Raw genomic sequence first — 18612 nt, forward strand, 5'->3', positions numbered from 1 at the left:
GATAAAGTCTGCTTCGTTTACTGTTTAAGAAGCTGTTATAGCAATAGCACTGTGTATTGTGTGACAAACTTGGCAAGTCCTAAGTGGTATATGTTCTCAATATGTTCTCTAGTAGAGAATGTTCTTACAACTACTGCTATAGGCAGATCCAGTTTTAGGGAGATCTGGGAGACTTGGCATTTTGTGCTGTCATTCTTAGAACAGGCTGTGTGGGCAGAGCCATGCTACAGGATAAACAGTCGGTACCTCGGAGAGCGTAAGCACATGCCTCGCTCTGCAGTGACATACATGAACATGTAGGTTTGCTACAGGAAGGTGAGTCTGGCTGGCTCACAGTGAACCAAGCACCTGCCTGAAGTCAAGAAAGAAAGATGGGCATGGGGATTCCTCATTGGTACTGTTGTGGATCTCACAGCAGGTTTTTTGTTATAGGTATAGCTTTGTGCTCACTTGAAACTCTCAACCTTGATTAGAAAAATAGTAGTAAAGACATTCCCCCCCTCTTGTTGGAGTCTGGATTGTGATGTTTTTATTTTTTATTTTACGCTAGAGTTTCCATAACTGCATGTGGAAAGGTCAGTATATATTCTTAAGAGAGTTGGATAGCTCATCCATTGGAAAAAGGGGATATAAACCCCAAACTGCTTTACCACTTTGTTTGATTAATGTACTTTTAAAATTGTACATTCATACAGCATATTAACAAGTAGCAAAGGCTCACGTTTCAACGGCACAGTGACAGAAAAAAGGATGAAAAACAAAAAGCAAAAAATCAAAGGTTTTAATGTTTGTATAAAACTCTGCAGTGTCTCTATATCTTATTGTTTTCTGTTTTGTAATTAGTCAGATACTCTGAGACTTTTTTTTTTAGCACCAAATTAATTTGTATTTTATGAATTTAAAGAAATTATGTCCTCAAAAAATCACTGTAACTTTAAAAATGTACTTGTTACAAAAAAAAAAGGGGGGGGCAGCAAACAGTACCACCTTCTGTGGTAGGAAATTTGAATTTTTGTGTTCTTCTGGGATTGTAAATGTTTTGTTTATCTTTACCTGTGCTAAAATCTTTTTATAGGTTGTGTGTAATACGTGTTGTTTTCTTGATATATGTTATGTGAAGTTTTTCTTATGTGAATTGAGAACATTTTTTTTCCTCTTTCAAGGAAAAGGAACTTTAGAACAGTTGAATGAACCTAATAGATACCCAGACTTTGTTAGTGTGGCTGTTTAACTAAGCATATATCATGAAGGGGCATTTAATGAAGTGATGTGTGTTCATCAGAAGAGAATTTAATGCATTAGCTTTCATATAAGGAGTCTCTTACTGCCTCTGTTGAGCTACTTCTGCTTGCAGCGTTTGAGTGCTCCCTAGGTTTCAAATGGCACATTGCCAGAGCACAGATTGACTCTTTGTCCTTATGTGAAAATCAGACCTCTCCGGAGCTTTCTGATTTTTTTCAGGTTTTGCCACAGGTGTTAAGATGTTGTTTCCTAATTCTCTGGGTGTTCTAGACGTGTGGGTTTGCATTCAGGAATATCTGATAGTGTATGCAAACAGATATACAAGCTGTTTGTAAATGAAGATTGACATTGAAATGCATTATATTGAAAACATTATTGTTTCCTATGGCAGCACAGAAGCTTGTCTTTTAAGTTCTGTTTTGTTAAAACCTGATGCTTCAAAATTAGAACGAAATTGTTTGCCAACAATGACATTTTGGTACTTCTCACAAGCTTACTAACAATATCCTCTTGGCTGGTGTCTAAATTCCTTCTGTGTGGTTTGGCATCTGTAGTGAGGAGCATTATTTTGGAAAGGGAATTCAGCCAGTCGCTAGGCCAAACATTCTGCATGAACCACTCTGGGGGTTTGGTGGTGGTGGTGGTTTCTAATGCATAAATGTTAATCTAGCAATTCAGGAGGCTTCAATTTAATAGCAGAGGATGGGCAAACCTCAGAAACATACCTGAGTTTTAGGGGGGAAAAAAAAAAGGAAAGCACACAGAAGCAGCATTCAGATGTATGTAGAAGTTACAAGCTGTAGGATCTGGTTTTGGCAGTGATCTCTTTTTTTTTTTTTTTTTTTTTTGTCAATTGCCAAAAAAAATATGATGAGGAACTTCCCCTTTAGAAATCAGGGATAGAAGAAATGCTTACCTCAATATTTCAGGGCTGCTAAAAGGTTATGGTCTGAAGATGGGGGAGAATTTAGGGAGAGAAAAGTGTGACTGTGGGCCTGTTTATCCCAAATAGTTTGCCTATGCTGGCTTCCTGGTACGTCAGAAAAATCTGTTGCAGGCACAGCTCGCTCTGATCTCAGTCAGATGTCTGTGTTATGTCTTGCTTGTGCAGGCCAAGGTCCGAGAGCTAGAGGAGAAATGTCGGACTCAGAGCGAACAATTTAACCTCTTGTCCAGGGAACTGGAGAGGTTTCGACAGCAAGCAGGGAAGATTGATCTCCTGAGCAGTAACTCGGTGGTATCCTCAGATATCCCTGGTTCTCCTGGTAAATCTCTATCCCAATTAATGAATGGAATAGCCACTTCTATAGGCAAAGGTAAGGACCAGCATTTTACTTGTAGTTGTCTATACTGCCTTGGATTTAAGATGCAACTCAATGATGTAAAAAGAGTTTGATTGCACAAATGGAGGATAGAATTTACACCTGTTACTGTGTTGTGACTTGCTTACATTTCAGAGTATCTCTTAAGCCTTCACTGAGGTTGTTTCTAGTTTTTAGCACTGCTGTGAGCAGAATTCTCTCTGTAATTGTTGTTGGGTGTAGTGGTAAGAAACTTGTTCAGTGTTAAAAAAAACCCCCAACCAAAACACAAAAAACTCTCCTAAAACACACACACAAAACCCCCAAACCAGCCAACCAAAAAAAACCCAAACAACAAAACCCACACCCAATCAAACATACACATTTGTATTGATGTTCCTACGCTTACAGTTCCTAGTGTCTTAGCACAGTATGTGTTTTAGCAAGATCTGTGTTGAACTTTTGCTAGGTCATCTCCTGTTGCCCGAGGCAACTGCTCCTCCTAAGTACACAACTTTGTTAATGATCCATTATTCATAGGAAAATTGCAAAGATCAAGGCAAAAGGTTACCTGAGGCCACTGGAAAGTAACTTGCATGTTAGATTGTATATTATAAGTCTGTCATTATGGAGGCTGAGGACTGTGCTTACCAGCTCACTATCATCCATGCTAGAACGATTTTAACTACTTCTGCAAAGGAAGACTTGTAAAGTCATTTCCATTACTTACAAGTACCCTCAAAGTTGTTTTAAAACAAGTATGAAGAGGAACTGGAAAAATGAAATGGTCTTGACTTTTAAAATTTCATCTTTGTAAACTTCTAGGAAAATTCTGAGGCATAGGGCCTAGAAATCACAAATCCTTGCCCTGTTACAGTTGAGCAGTTATTTTCAGTGAAGGGTGCTAAACTCAGTGTGAAACCAAGTCAAAATGAACCAAGGTGATATCTTCCTTTCATTTCACTTCAGTAAGTTTGCACTTTGTGTGCCTTGGGTTTTTGAATACAAAAAGTGAGCTGTTTGCAGCCTTGATCACTGGGGTGTATATTGGTTTAGAGCCTTTTCTGGAGCTGCACATCTTACCTAAGTGGATATTAAAGTGCACTAAATGGAGAATTCAGAAGGCATTACCTGATAGCGTAAGAATTTAATAGAAATTGCCTTAATATCAACAGGATTAACTCCTCATGCCTCTAAGGACAGGATTTTCCAAGCAGCAACTAATTTTAAAGGAAAAGGTAGTTAGGGGTTGAAATATCCTTTAGTGGAAGTCCAATCTGTATCTCTGGAATTGATCTAAGTAGACCCCCAGTCCTCAAATAAAAATAAAGCAAAGCATTTTTAGGTCTTCAGTCAGACTTTCCAAACTAAGATTTATTTCTGACATATTGATGGAAACAGCTTTAAAAACACTCTTCAAAATATTGCAAACAGGAATATTCCAAGAAACCTTTGACTAAAGCCACAGATGACACAGTTAAGTCTGTCATTTAAAGGTCTTGCTTGGTAAACCTTTCCTCATAACTTACTGTTTTTTCTTGTGACTCGGAATTCAAGGCCTGCAGCACCAGTGTTACGAAGATCAGAAAGCCTTGGACAATACTCATTCTCGGTGTGAATGCACTGGGTAACAGCAAAGAAATGTTTGAGCAAGTGGGCAGGATTTCTCATTATTGAAACTAACCATTTCACAATAATGCTGGTAATGCTACAGTGAGTCCTTCAAACCAAAAGTGTGATTAGTTTTATTATGTGTGAGGAAGAAAGAACACAAGGACAGCTTTCAAAGCAAAGCAAATGACGGAAATGAGATCAGTTTATGACCAGCTGCTTTGCCTTAATTGGTGATGTTTGAATGTATCAGGAAATGAAGTAAACCTAGCCAGAATAGATTAGAGTGTAAAAAGTTCATTCTAAATGTATAATAATGTCACAATCAGTTATTGAAACCTTAAGGTTTATTATTCATTGCATAAAAGACTCGTTTAAATGGCCCTTCTAGATAATTTAGGTAGTTCATAATGAAACAGCAGTTCCAATAAATAAAGTGGAGAGTCTGATTGTACTGCAAGTATAGCCAGCTTTAATACTGCTGAAACATCTAAATTAAATCTGGTGCTCTTCTTTGCCTCTTGCATTGTTCTTAAGACTTCCTTGACACATATTTTCCAGTCAGGGGACAATAAAGGCCATCTTCAGTGTATATGTATTTTACAGGACTTTATGGACAAAAATCCTGTGGCTTTATAAGGTTCTTCTCTAGTATTAAGAGAAAAACAAAAAAGAGGCCTTTTTAGAAGGTACTGCATGTTCTTGTGAACTGACTTACTGTATTTTTTAATTTGTAGTTTTTCCAGAGTGCAAATTAAAAAAAATAAAGGTGTTTGTTACATGCCACAAGTAACCAAATGAATATAAAACCACAGGACACTGAAGGTGGCAATAATTCCAGTTGGAAAGACAGATCCATTTCACATAGCTAGATTTGGGGCAGAAGCTGTATTTCCACATACATTGATTGGTTATGTGTGTAGACTACTTTGCTGGGAAGTGAGGTATCTGAGTAGGCTGTATCTAGTTATTAGCACCATCTGGAGCCGTAGATGTGTTCAGTCACATGATGCAATTAATACTACCGCATGGTTTTCTATCCTATGTATTAAGAACTCAAGGTAAATTTTGTGTATCCTTATTTACAAGTGGAAAAAACCAAGATATTTGAGTATCTTCCAGCATCTTGATATGCCTGGACTTCCTGATAATGTGTGTTCCTATCCTGGTTATCATCTGATACATACACAAAGCAAGGGATATATTATCCAAGAACCTTTCCCTGCATTTTATATGTAGTGCAACTACTGTAATAACAAAGCCTGAAAAATCCAGGAGGTATGAGACCAAGCAGCAGTTTCCTTTGAATGAATAATCACAGTTGAACCAATTATTTATAGACTTGGCGCTGACAGACTGATATGGCAAGCACATTAACAGCAAACAGAAGGAGCTAAATTGGCTAAAGGTTTCTGAACAGGGATGACTTTTCTGTTATATATGTGAGAAAGGTTCCAAGAATAAAAAATGTGCCCTTTTCCAGCCTGGGGATTGCTGTAAGCAGGGCTAGTTGTAATTAATCTTTTGCATGATGACTTGTGTGTTTCCCTGCTGTCAATGTGCTTAAGCTGTCCCGCTGTAAATTACAGTGATGCAGAGAAAATTAATCATATTGGACTCAGGAGCACACCAGAAAAGCCCTCTGTTGTTCTATTTTGAAGGTTTTTCTCCTCTGTAACATGAATAAAGGGGTTCCACTGATAATCCAGGTTGATGTGTGGCTAGGAAGCTTGGAATTCAGTAGCAAAATATTGCTGACCAGGCTTCTGGACGTTACTGGAGAAGTAATGCTGAGCCTATATATAGCCAGGGTCTGATAAATTAGAGCATAGGTTATGTTAATGAGAGAGGGGGAAAGGAGAAAGCACTCCACATATCTGATTGTGTCAGCAGTGCTCTAGGCTGTGTTTTGCTATAACTTCTGCTGATGCTGCAAGTGTAATTAGGCTCAGTTTACAATACCCTGCTTGTTTTTTGTGTGCTTTGGGGACTAAACTAGCAGTAAAAGAGGAAAATGTAGAAATATTTCATATTACACTTTATTAGTCTCTCTTGAGCCTTGTGATCAGCCTCTTGTAAGGCTGCCTCCTTAGGTCTTTTAAATGTGCACTGTATTACCATTTTTTATTTCGAAGTGCTTTTTAAAAGCACAATAAAAATGTTCAAAAACATTTCTGGAGGTTTTTCCTCTTTCATAGCCTAAGTCTTCCATTTTTTAGAAACTGGAGAAATGACACTGTGATGAAATTGTTTGTTTTAGTACTGGTGTTAACAAGGAGCTCTCAAGAAATATCAGGCAGGTGCTCTTGGAACTTACTGCCCTGCAAAAAGCCAAACCACTTCCCTTCATTTAAAAATTAACAAATCCTGCCAACTAAATTATTAGCATTTCAGTCACTTTCTTAGAAGATAAATGCATGGCTTGATTCTACTCTCCAGTATCTGCGAATCCCTGGAAAAAAAAAAGAAAATGAAAGGTTCCAACAGCAGCTTTCTGGTGCTGGGCATGTTAAACACCATGTGAGATAACTTCTCCTGAGATATCAAGGTACCCAGAGCAAAAGTGAATTTTTTTTTCATTGGGAGAAATTGTAATTTATATCTACACTTTCCATCCCATTCTGTATTGATAACTTACGTAATTTACCAAAAGGCTACTTTTATGCTCTGCAATCTACCTACCTTTGTTGGGTTTTCTTTTGGTTGTTGGGGGGGGTGGGTTGGTTGGTTGGGTTTTTTGTTGTTGTTGGTTTAGTGTGGGGCTTTTTGTTCGTTGGTTGGTTTTCTAGGAGAAGAAAATAGCTCACTGCTGTTCTTCAGTCTGCCTGAGATCAATTGTTTATTCTTGTATCTGTTTTGTTCGCTGCCAGGTCATGAAAGTCCTTCTGGAAGCCGTTGTGTGATTTCAGAGTTCATACGACCCCTTCAAATTTCTGGAGACAAGCCAGAACAATTGTCTGTCAAACCTACATTCCTGTCCAAGTCAAGATCTGGTACCCCAAGATGCAGATTTGATTCAGACGTGAGTTTTTTTTAATTTATGCCAAGACTTCTTTTCTCTGGGAGTCTGATGCGGCTTGATTCTCCTGGTTTTAAGAAGTTAAGAGAGGAACATTCTCATTTCCTGAGACAGATTGGGAATGTGACATGAATTTGGTACTTTCAAAGAAGTCTCAGCTGATGTAAAGATCTCAAGCTTCTATGTAAACCTCAGCTTTTGAAAATGCTTTGAGTGCTGTGCTGCACCTGTGCTAAGAGGTTTAATTCGTCAACCTGGAAGTGAAAGTTGCAGGATGTTGTCACTAAATTCTTCTACCATTTAGGATTACTGCTTGTATTTTATTCTACTTTTGAAAGATTTTGTTTTAAGTAAGGTTTTCTGATTTTCTGTAGAATTCTAGTAGGAAGGCAATGGGAAGCTCAGAAGAGCTTTACAAAGATGGCATAGCAAGTTGGACAAATGTTAAATATGAGGAGGTGTAACACACGTATTGAAAACTTAATAGAGGGGTATTATTTTCTATTAAATACTGTAAGCCTGTTTTATGTGGGCAAACAGCAGTGAGGATTTTACCCCTCACCTTGCAGTCTGGAATCACATTGTTAATCTTTGCAGAGGTAAATGAACTGAAAGGGTGTGTAGATTTGCTATCTACTTTATATTCATTGCTGCTGAAACTGTGGATGATGATAAAAATCGAAAGGTTTTTGCATGGATCACAAGCCTGAGTATGGTGTAGGATATTCAACAAAATATTTGATTCCTGTATAGCAGGAATTCCATGGGTATGTCTGAGGATAATCCACAAATAAATGTATGTGTATTTAAGTGTAGCAGCACTGCTGAAATTTGGGAACATTCACTGCTTTTTGAAAAGGCCACAAAAAAGGCAACTTGAAGTAGTCAAACCATAAAAAGCAGCTTAGCAATGAGACTTAGGGAAGCAGAACTAACAGCAAGGAACAGAAGAAGTGCACGTCAAATTGAATTCCCTTTTTCTATTATTTTTGAGTTATCTCTCAGAGAACGTTAGGCCCTCCTTTGCAGAACTGTTCATTGTGTACTTTCTGGAGTGTAATTATGTGATACATACTTGCATTATGCAAGCTCACAAAAATTAGGCTCCATTCTTTTTTAGAGGTATCCAGACCCAGGGGGAGAGTATAGGAATAAAACTGAAAATCTTTGTGACATGCTCATAAAAAGATGTCAGGATAATAACCCTTGGAAATTTGCCTATGTCCCCAGATGCTGTACAGAGAACACCTGATAGCTGTCTCTTACTACCCACCTCACTGGAGGAGGGAGGAGGGCTGGCAGAATAGTGTGTGCTGTGCTAACCCAACAAGCTAACCTGCCTTCTGGGAGTTAATTCAGAGGAAAAGCAACTTCACTCAGTGTTTCTCTGGTTCACTTTTTTTCCATACTAATGGAACCAAGGAGAGACCATTTTAGGTCTGAAATTTACACTTCAATATTCACTCTATCCAGACTGTGAAATTTTGGTCAGTGTTTGGACTACTTGCAATATTTCATCCCTCTGTTAAACCTAATATTTCTACCTCAATTTAAATTCTTTCAAGCTCAAAGGAAAAGTTGCTCGTTTTTTCTCATTAAATATGCTGGTTAATTCAGAGGAAATATATTATTCCTTTTAATTAGTGGAAAGGGTGGAATTCAAGAGCTGCTGTGGATTGGATTGGCAAGGGGCTACATTCATTGTTACAAAGGGGTAGGAAGCTGGCATCTGCACCAGCTCTAAACTCAGCATTTGAAGTAGTCACTAATATTAGGTTTCTACTATTGTTTTCTGATGAAAATATCGGAGTATCATCCTTGGTTGTCTGTGTGATCGTATAGCTGCACTATACCCAGAAGCATATCACTTGCAACAGGTCATCTTGCAGTAGCTGAGTTTACTGTACTTTAATGAAGACTAAGGTGTGATCAGTGAGACTGCTGTGGTTGAGTCATACCTCTTTCTTTAGTTAGCAGCATGAAAGGGAGTAGTGTGGTCAATATCACATCTCCTTCAGCCACCTCCGTTGACCAAATGACAAAACACCAAACTACTGGACTTTTGTCAACTTTGCAACTTTTGAGGAAAACCAACAGACAGGTGACCTGAATCTGTAGCAAGATGTCAAGGAACTAGCTCCCTTTCTTTGCTCTGTTAGAATCTGTATTGCAGTTCCTTCTTAGCCTAAATCCTTCTCAGTAAAATTAACCATTTCTGTTCCATGCTGGATTTTAATTGTTTTATTTTTGTGTTCAGTGATTTCTCTCTCCTGTCAGGAAAAGAATCTAGACATCTTTTTGAAATCACATTGTCTCTCTCTTTTTTTTTTTTTAATTATTTTTTTTTTTTATTTTTCACTACAGATGGATAATGATCAGAATTCCAATACCTCAAAGCAGAGATATTCTGGGAAAGTCCATCTTTGCATTGCCCGTTATAGGTAAAAATCCCAGCTTGTGATGTCTACCATACATATTTATATTATTCAGCATTTGGGTTTGCTTCACTTTTATTCATACATTGAATTATGACCTGGAACAAATATTACAGATAGCAGGCTGGCTGCAAATGAGTGCCATTTCCATGTGCTTTAATAGTCAGAGAAAATTTACCACGACGTGATTCTTTTACCCACCTCTGTATTCCTTGCCTTCAATGTCTGAATGGGATGAGAATGTGCATCTCCTACTTTATACAGGGTATCTCAGTCTGTTCACATAAATTGCTTTTTCATCAATGTAAGAATGATTTAAAAGTTCCACACATTTGCTTTGCATGTTAATATTTCGGATATAAGCTACTGACATGGTAAAATTTTCTGTGTCTACCTATTTTTTTTTTTTTCAGGTTGGGTATGGATTTAAGTACTTTTAAAGGAGGTTTTGTCTGAGTAGCTTGTTTTAGATGTAACTCACTGGTTTTGTCTTTATTTAACTTGTCTCTGAAGTTAATAAACATGTGTAGAAGTCTTCCATATAAAGCAAAAGGAATACAGTGACTGGAAAAGAGCTGCACAACTGAGTTTGCTTTAATTCACTGTAAAAAATAAAGAAGATCTTGGCCAGTGTGTTCAAGAAGACCTGAGTGAGGAAACACGTAAGCAAATCCAACACAAAAGGATGTGGTCTTAAGTGTATAGTGCTTCAGCTGCATTTCATTGCAGCTTGATGGGGATAGAATTACAGTTCTTGACAGCAAACTGACCTAAGACTGCACTCAGAATATATGTTTCAGACGGGAAGCCAAAAGATTGAGCCGAGGAATTTCCTTCCTGTTCAGCCTTAGAACTGTGCACCTTTCTGTGATCAGCATTTAGTTGCGTGGGGTTGCCAGTGAACAGCGTTTCTCCTGTGCTCCATTGCAGCTACAACCCCTTCGATGGACCAAATGAAAATCCAGAGGCAGAGCTCCCCCTTACGGCAGGAAAGTACCTTTATGTGTATGGAGATATGGACGAAGATGGCTTTTATGAAGGTATCTTTTTTCACTCTGTGAATTCCTGCAGATTCATGGATATTCATCTGTCAAACATGCTCCCAGTTCTTTCCTTCATCTACTATCAAATCAGTTGCTAAAATTACCCCTATAATCATTGTGTTAATTAAGAGAGTTCCTGCACCAGCAAGGCTACTCCTGCAGGCAAAGCTAATTATAAGATATTTTATATTGTCAGCTTTTCCTATTGCCAAGATTTAAGTTGATAAGAAAGCTTACTGGCAGTTCTGCTTTTTGCCTCACTGAGTCTTTACATTCTCAAGCTGTGAATGTGGTTTATGTAAGGTTTTCACTTATATCTTCTTCATTGTCTACATGCAAGGCAATGGCACGCAAGAGGTATGCTCCTTCAAGAATTTTAATGGCATTTTTCTTTCTCCCCAGGGGAACTTCTAGATGGACAAAGAGGACTAGTCCCTTCAAATTTTGTGGATTTTGTTCAAGACAACGAGACTCGGTTATCAAGCACATTAAGCAGTGAACAAGATCAGAATTTCATCAACCGTTCAGGTCCTGCTTTGGAAGGAGATCTCTTGGAGATAAGTCCACCAAGTCACATAGACTCTACTGTAATCAGCAATGGTGCAGGGACTCTGGATGTGAACATTGATGAAATTGGAGAAGACATTGTGCCTTATCCTAGAAAAATCACCCTTATCAAACAACTAGCCAAAAGTGTCATTGTGGGCTGGGAGCCACCGGTAGTGCCACCTGGATGGGGAACTATTAGCAGCTACAATGTTCTAGTTGACAAAGAAGTACGAATGAACATAGCCTTGGGAAGCAGAACGAAAGCTCTTATAGAAAAGCTTAACATTTCTGCTTGTACGTACCGAATATCGGTTCAGAGCATCACAAACAAGGGCACCTCAGATGAGCTGCAGTGCACTTTGTTAGTTGGGAAGGATGTCATAGTAGCCCCCTCTAACCTGAAAGTGGACAATATAACCCAGATTTCTGCTGAGCTCTCCTGGCTCCCTACAAATAGTAATTACAGTCATGTGATCTTTCTTAATGAAGAAGAATTTGACATTGTCAAGGCTGCTAGCTATAAGTACCATTTTTTTAATTTGAAGCCCAATATGGCCTACAAGGTGAAGGTCATGGCAAAGCCCCACCAGATGCCCTGGCAGCTTCCCCTGGAACAACGAGAGAAAAAGGAAGCCTTTGTGGAATTTTCTACGTTGCCAGCAGGTTTGATATTTGTCTCTCTACCCTAAAACTCTCTGGTTAAGTTTCTCTGAAAATATTAGATAAGTTGATCTAACCTTTAGCTTTATGCAGTAAACCCTGTCACTTTCATGAGCAGACTGGGGATTGTTAGATTGCTTTATGGTATCTAAAATTAATTTCTGTCCTCTTCTTATTCCTGGGTAAGGGCTGAAGCATTTTGGGGAGATAAACTAAGAAAAGCCCTGCTTGTCATCATCATAGGTCACACACACTGTGTTTCATCAGATTAATCTCCATTTGTATTTAATTTGTCCAGTATTTCTGATAGTAATTTATTTTAATTGATGTGAAGCACACTGGGTAAAAATCAACCAACAAACTAATTATTACTTCTGGCATGTTATATGTATGTTATTTGTGTGTCTTAAAGCACTTTTTACATGGTAATTCAGCCTTTTTCTGTAATGAAGACAGACATGTTAGAGGAGCACATAGTCATTTAGGAGATTTGAGTGCATTTTGTTTGTGAAGTTTGAATTTGTGAATATAACAAATTGGTTGTGTATTGGAAAGTCTGGGGATTTTTTTTTCCACCTTACTTTTACATTAGAAATGCTGATGTTACCAGTTACTCTACAGTATTTGAGAACAGTGAAGTAATATTGAAAACAGGAGCAGAAATATTATAGTGCATTTAAAGGATCATCTCATAGTTTTGTGTGTGTATAGCTGTACCTGAAAAACTGGAACATCTCTCCTTGTAGAACCATCTAACCAAGGTCTTCTAATCAAGGACAAGTAGAAGACTCCTTATATATTCAGTCTTTCAGTATGCTTCTGAAGCAGGGGCAGTCAAGTACAAGTGACTCCTGGCAAGTGAAATGCCAGTAGCATGTACTGTGCTATGTCTTATTTGACTCTCTGCTGGGATTTGACTCTAGCAAAGGGGCAGGAATTAGTTCTGGTCTCTTCCTTGGCTTGTGTGACTTACATGTAAGGAGACATGCATGTCAGTAACACTGCTGGAGCAGAGAGAGAGTTAGGTTTGTATGTCAACTGCTTTTGATGCTGTTGATTTACAGGTGCAGTGAAAATGTCCTCAGCTCAGGCGTTTACTCTTGTGTCTTAATTTCAGTGAGATAAGAGGTAGTGCTATTAGAGAATCTGCTAGGATGAGGGTGCATTTTAAACTTTGTACATGTTCTGTGAGAGTCATAAGACACTGCTTGAAATTATTAGATGGGTTAACTTCTTTGTGTTTTGGGAAAGACCTTTCCAATCAGTCTTTTTCAGGCCTAACACTTACCATGCTGTATCTCCCTCTAGTTGCTGAAGTGTGCTAAAGCAATGAATGAGCTGTTCCCTGCTGAGGAGCTAAAATGCATCACAGCTTCAGCTTTTAGATCCAGAGATCCTAGAATCTTCCCCACCACTTCATTTCACAGAGGGCATTTTTACAAAAGAACATTGACTTTTCACTGTTATGTGTAGTAAAATAAAATAGCAGCTGTTGAATGGTTAGAGGCTGATGTTTGTACTGCAAAAGTCATTGAAACAAAGGGAAAAGGATGGCCATAAAATCAGTCAGCAATGGGAGCTGCCACCATAGTGTGTCGTGTTTTTGTCTTGCAAATATTACTGGCTTCAAGTAATACATCTCTTCTTCCAACCTAGAATTAAAAGAAATTAGCTAAAAGAAAAAAAAAAAAAAGACAAAGTGTCTTTAATCCAACTAATCCTATTTTTTTCTCTCAGATTCTGGATTATTTTTCCACCTTAACTTTCTTCAATTGGCCTACATTCTAAGGGTCCATGTTTCAAAGATGATTTTAGAGTATGCTGAGGGAGCAATACAGGTATTCTGTGTGAATACAATCTTTTGTTATTGTGTTTCTCTAGAAGATGCCTAGGAGTGAGTAATACCACATAAACCTTTAGTTGTGGTGAATGTCAGGTTTAGCAGACAGTGCAATATGCGTTGGCCACAGGCAGCTGCTAAAGTTTGTACTGACATTTTTCTAAGGGTTTCAGGAATATTTACAATTGAACACTTGTGCTTGCTTTATTTGAAGCTGAGAAGCTCTGCTCTTTAACTATAGAGGGCTTAGCGCTATCCTTGTAGAAAAGGATAGCATCAACTGCTTATACCAAAAAGGGAGTGGGGATCAGTGGATATTTTAACATTTTCACTGTATCAATCTCAGGGAATATATTAAGCAAAAAATGAACTTGAGGTAACTGCTCACATTTCAAAGCTTAGAGAGAGCAGTTGCATGGGAAAGCATAGGGCAGTTAGAGGTCACCTTTCAATTTTTCTCTTTGCATAGATATACCATGTTTTGCATGAGTTATGCTTGAAAACATATGCTTTACTGTTGGACCAAAGCTGAGTGACAGCTCTTTAGTTGCTGAGCAATTGAATTGCTCTTCTTGATTCATCAAAGCATCAGGACTGCTTAAATTAAAACAGAATTAGTTTGAGTGCTCCGATCTAAAACTAGGCAGAAATATCAACAGGGTTAGGACTAATGTGACTGTTACAGGTTTTAAGTTAAGTAATAAATTCATGAACGCCAAACTGTAGCAGAAATGAACATTTATGTTGATGATCAAAAGTCATCAGGAGCAGTATCCTGTTTAATAATGGGGGGGAAACAGAAACCACACTAAGCCTTGGGCATCACAGTTTATTAAACCTCTCTCTGTTACAGCCTGTGAAGGTCGAGATAGACTCCCTGGGGATTGTTTGTTTTTGTCAGTATGGAAGGAAGGTGACTTCTCCTGCAGGAAAAGATTAATGTCATTGTCACTGACAATGTACTGGACTAGATCAGATGAACTCTTTCTTGTAAGCAGAGGAGCTTTGCTGGACTGGGAGTGCTGGCTGTCAATAAAATAGAATGGTCAGGGAAGCTGAAATTCGGTCTTAAATCATCATCTACATCTTGCCCAAGAATAGTATTAGGTCAGCTTGAATATTTTGGCCTTACAAGTTAAAAATACATTCTAGATGGGATGGTATAGACAAAAAGTTCATGTTGTGCCTGTAGTGTTCTGAACATGACCGTAATTTTATTTGCATGCCCACTAGAGGATGAAATTCAGTGACAGCAATCTACTGAAGTGCACTGACAGTTTGCCAGCATATCTGGAGGCAGAGACTTTTGTGATATTTACACTTGTACCGTGAACTGTTTGGTAGCATTGAGAGCACACAGTTAAAATACTTGTAGCTTTTTGGGGAGATGAAAAGAAATTGGTTCTACCTTGTTCACTGGCAAAAGCAAACTTACGGCAACCAAGTTTGCATTGTTCTGCCTCTTGCACAGAGATAGTTACAGCTGAACCCTGCTTCTGAAATGTTTTAGCACGAAGTACTTCTCAGGGTCTGACTGTTAAATTAACACAACAGGATGCCTGAAATATTAATGAACTAATAATCTCTATGATATTTTTGCTTTGATTTTCTGTCCAAAGTAGAGCTATTTATAGAAGGATCATGACTTTTAATTAAGGATGTATTTGGTGTGCTGTTGCACTAACATACTGTAAACACCTTAAAAGGTTAGTAGGCGTATTTCTTTTCCTCAGTGTAGAGAGAAGACTTGGAGTCAGTTGTCCTTTATACCAGTGTGCTGCTGGTTGGAAAAGTTTAAGTTTCAGCTTTCGGTCCCCATTGCATCTTAGTGTCGGGTTGCTTCTGGTCCATAAATCATGACTTGGAGCCATTGATGGTCTAGAGAGACAGACTTTGAAAGTGATTTCTGCATATGTAGTGTGCATTCACTGCAGAGATATATACCAAAAAGTCACAAGCTGTCACTTGCAGCAGCTTTCCACTAACATTGCTGTTCCTGGGCCTTTTTCTTCCTGCATTTTTATGTTAGCATCTTCTACATTCAGAGTAAATTGCAGTTATGCAGCCTGGACAGATGAAATAGGTCCAGAGGAAGTCACAAGTACAGACCAACTTGAAAAGAAATATAGATCAGTCAGTGGCTGTAAGCTCAGGGTCACTTCCTCACTCTGTGACCTGCTGAACCTATGCTTCTGTTTTTGCACGATAACTGCAATAAGGTTACTTTATCTCATCAAAAGAAAATATTTTTAAGAAGTGCTTTGAGATCTATAGTTTCCAACTCACAGATACATCAGCTGATGTATATACTTTTGAACTAAGGCAGTGACCAGTCTTATCTTTCTTAGGTCCTCCATATATCAGTTGATGTATATGCTTCTGAACTAAGGCAGTGACCAGTTTTCTTTCTTAGGTCCTCCAGCTCCACCTCAAGATGTTACTGTACGGGCTGGGTCCACCCCAGCAACTGTACAAGTGTCCTGGAAACCACCAACTCTGACAGCAACAGGGACCTCCCATGGCGCCAATGTCACAGGCTATGGTGTTTATGCGAAAGGCCAACGGGTGAGTTCTCCTTCCATCATTACAGTGACCATCTACTGACAGCTAAAGGCAACAATAAATATGTGACAGCACTTGAATGTGTGCAAGGTTTTCCCAGCTTTCAGTAGAACCTCCTTCTATGTGCATAAATTGCTTATTAGCTGTAAGTGTTTAAGCTTTTTGGACAAATGAGTTGAAAGGATTGATGACAACTGGTGACAACTGGTGCTAACTGGCGTGGAGCCCTATTGTGGGCTCTTGCAGCCCATTCTCTGCTGGCAGTAACTCACTTCATGTTAAGACATTGAAGATAGTACTTTAGTGGGGTTGAGGGGAGAGGAACAGATACTTTCATGCTAATAACTTGCTACTTTGTGTACTCAGGTGGCAGAAGTGATCTTTCCAACAGCAGAGAACACACTGGTGGAGCTAATGAGACTAAGGAATTTGGAAGCCAAGGAAGTTACTGTTCGGACACTCTCTGCACAAGGGGAATCAGTGGACTCTTCTGTTGCTGCCATTCCATCTGACCTACTGGTGCCTCCAACCCCTCACCCCAGAACTGCTCCCAAATCTAAGCCATTAGCAAGTGCCGGAGCCCCAGAAACCAAAGAAGAACATTTAGGTCTACATTTAAAAATGGATGAGTCATGGGAGCAGACTCGTTCGGCATCCCCCATTCATGGACACATGCTTGAGCCACCGAATTTCCACAGCCCACTTCAGGGGAGGAGGTCTCCATCACCTAACCGAATACTCCCTCAACCTCAAGGCACACCTGTCCCAAATACTGTTGCAAAAGCCATGGCGAGAGAAGCTGCGCAACGAGTTGCAGAGAGCAACAGGGTAAAGCCAAATGTTTTCTTAAAGCTTTTTTCTTTTGTGCTGACTTTATTCTTTTTTGGCACTTTCTGTCAAAGAATTTATCTGTCCTATGCTTTGAGGAGCAGGCAATCATTCCTAAACCCTAAAGATCTGTGATTTGAAAAGAAGCTGTGTGCTGCAGTTCTGTGCCATCTTCTACAAATATGCTTATAATTCTAAAGAGCATTGATCAGCCTTTGATGAGCAGAGAAACCCCATAGCATCACTAAAAATGTCTCAAAAAATGCAGAGCCTTACTTCTGATAAAAATGAAGAATCCTGAATATTTGTGCTTGGGGTCAGTGTTTGTGCAGGAGTCAAAAGGGAGGTTTCTGTCTTTGTGGGAAAAGTCAACGAAGTGCTGAAATACTTTGAAATTTTCAAAGACACAAACAATAAAGGGCAGTTTAAAAATTCATCTCGAAATAGGCAGACAAAAGTCCTTGTTGTGAGAGACTTTTGCTAGTTTACAAAATGAGGGCAAAGCCTCATTTCTCTAAGGGAGGTGATAAGATAAGAGCAGTCAGGTAAGAGCCATGTTTGTATTCTAAACCCATCTGCTTTTCCAAAATGGCAAAGAGCACTTTAGATGCATGTGAAGCACTGTTTTGTACACTGTTATGGATCCACAGGCAATTTTATGTATTGACCCTTCAAGAGTGCCCCTTTCTCAGTGCTACACCTTCACAGATGTTTACAACTGCTTCAGCATAGCTGCCATGAGAAAGCTCTTCATTACAGCTACTATTGTAGCTGCTAGAAAAACCAACTGCCCAGAGGAGACTCTCCTTGGTTTTGAGACCATTAAGACCCATGGCTGCTGTGGTGACTGAGATGTTTGCTAATTTAAATCCCATATTTGAAGCGGTTGGGTCAGCATAGCTGATGCATATGCATCCTGACAACATGCTCTGGTTTTCCTACCCAAGCATACAATATTTAAATACTCCCAGTGCCCTGGGCAATTACTTTCTCATCACAGGCTGCTCACAACTGTCTGTGTCTTGTCCCAGGCTCTGGTCTCGCTTTTATTCATGTGTTCTCTTGGTCCTTCATCTGGCAGTCATCAGATGTTATGTCCAGTTTTCAGTCTGCCATCATATCTCCAAAATAACTCCATTAATTTTGACACTTCACATGTGTCTTAATTTATTGATGGTCCCTGTTTTGGGGCAGAATTGAGCTGGTGGGTGATGATAGAGCTTTTGGGAAACTGAATAATTCTACATCATTAAGGTCTGCTAAATACATATATGTGCATATGTATATTTCTTCCTTCTGTTTATAAGTAAAGCAAACTGGACAAAATGTAATACAGGGAGAAAAGGCAATTAGTTTCTTTGGGACTCTGAGGTGAAAGTTGATTTAACCATATAGAGAAAGAGGACTGAATTTCTGGTTCTGAAATTTACTAACATAACATAGGCTCTGAACCACATTTAATTACATTAATTTTAGTGATGCTTGAAATATTTAATTCAGGGACCTGAATGGAAGTTTACAG

At 38.9% G+C, this 18612-nt stretch overlaps 1 protein-coding gene across 7 annotated transcripts in view; it reads left to right on the forward strand.

Annotated features, from left to right (window-relative positions):
* RIMBP2 (RIMS binding protein 2) overlaps positions 1-18612 on the forward strand; it is a 136023-nt gene that overhangs the window by 91707 nt on the left and 25704 nt on the right. For all 7 annotated transcript variants that reach the window (XM_054392644.1, XM_054392645.1, XM_054392648.1 and 4 more), the window contains 7 exons: positions 2354-2558; positions 7025-7176; positions 9538-9614; positions 10539-10648; positions 11054-11863; positions 16114-16265; positions 16629-17090. In XM_054392644.1, coding sequence (XP_054248619.1) covers positions 2354-2558; positions 7025-7176; positions 9538-9614; positions 10539-10648; positions 11054-11863; positions 16114-16265; positions 16629-17090 — 1968 coding nt within the window. The remainder of the gene's footprint in view (positions 1-2353; positions 2559-7024; positions 7177-9537; positions 9615-10538; positions 10649-11053; positions 11864-16113; positions 16266-16628; positions 17091-18612) is intronic.

Source organism: Indicator indicator, chromosome 26 (genome assembly GCF_027791375.1).
Source record: "Indicator indicator isolate 239-I01 chromosome 26, UM_Iind_1.1, whole genome shotgun sequence".
In the NCBI taxonomy this organism is placed as follows: Eukaryota; Metazoa; Chordata; class Aves; order Piciformes; family Indicatoridae; genus Indicator; species Indicator indicator.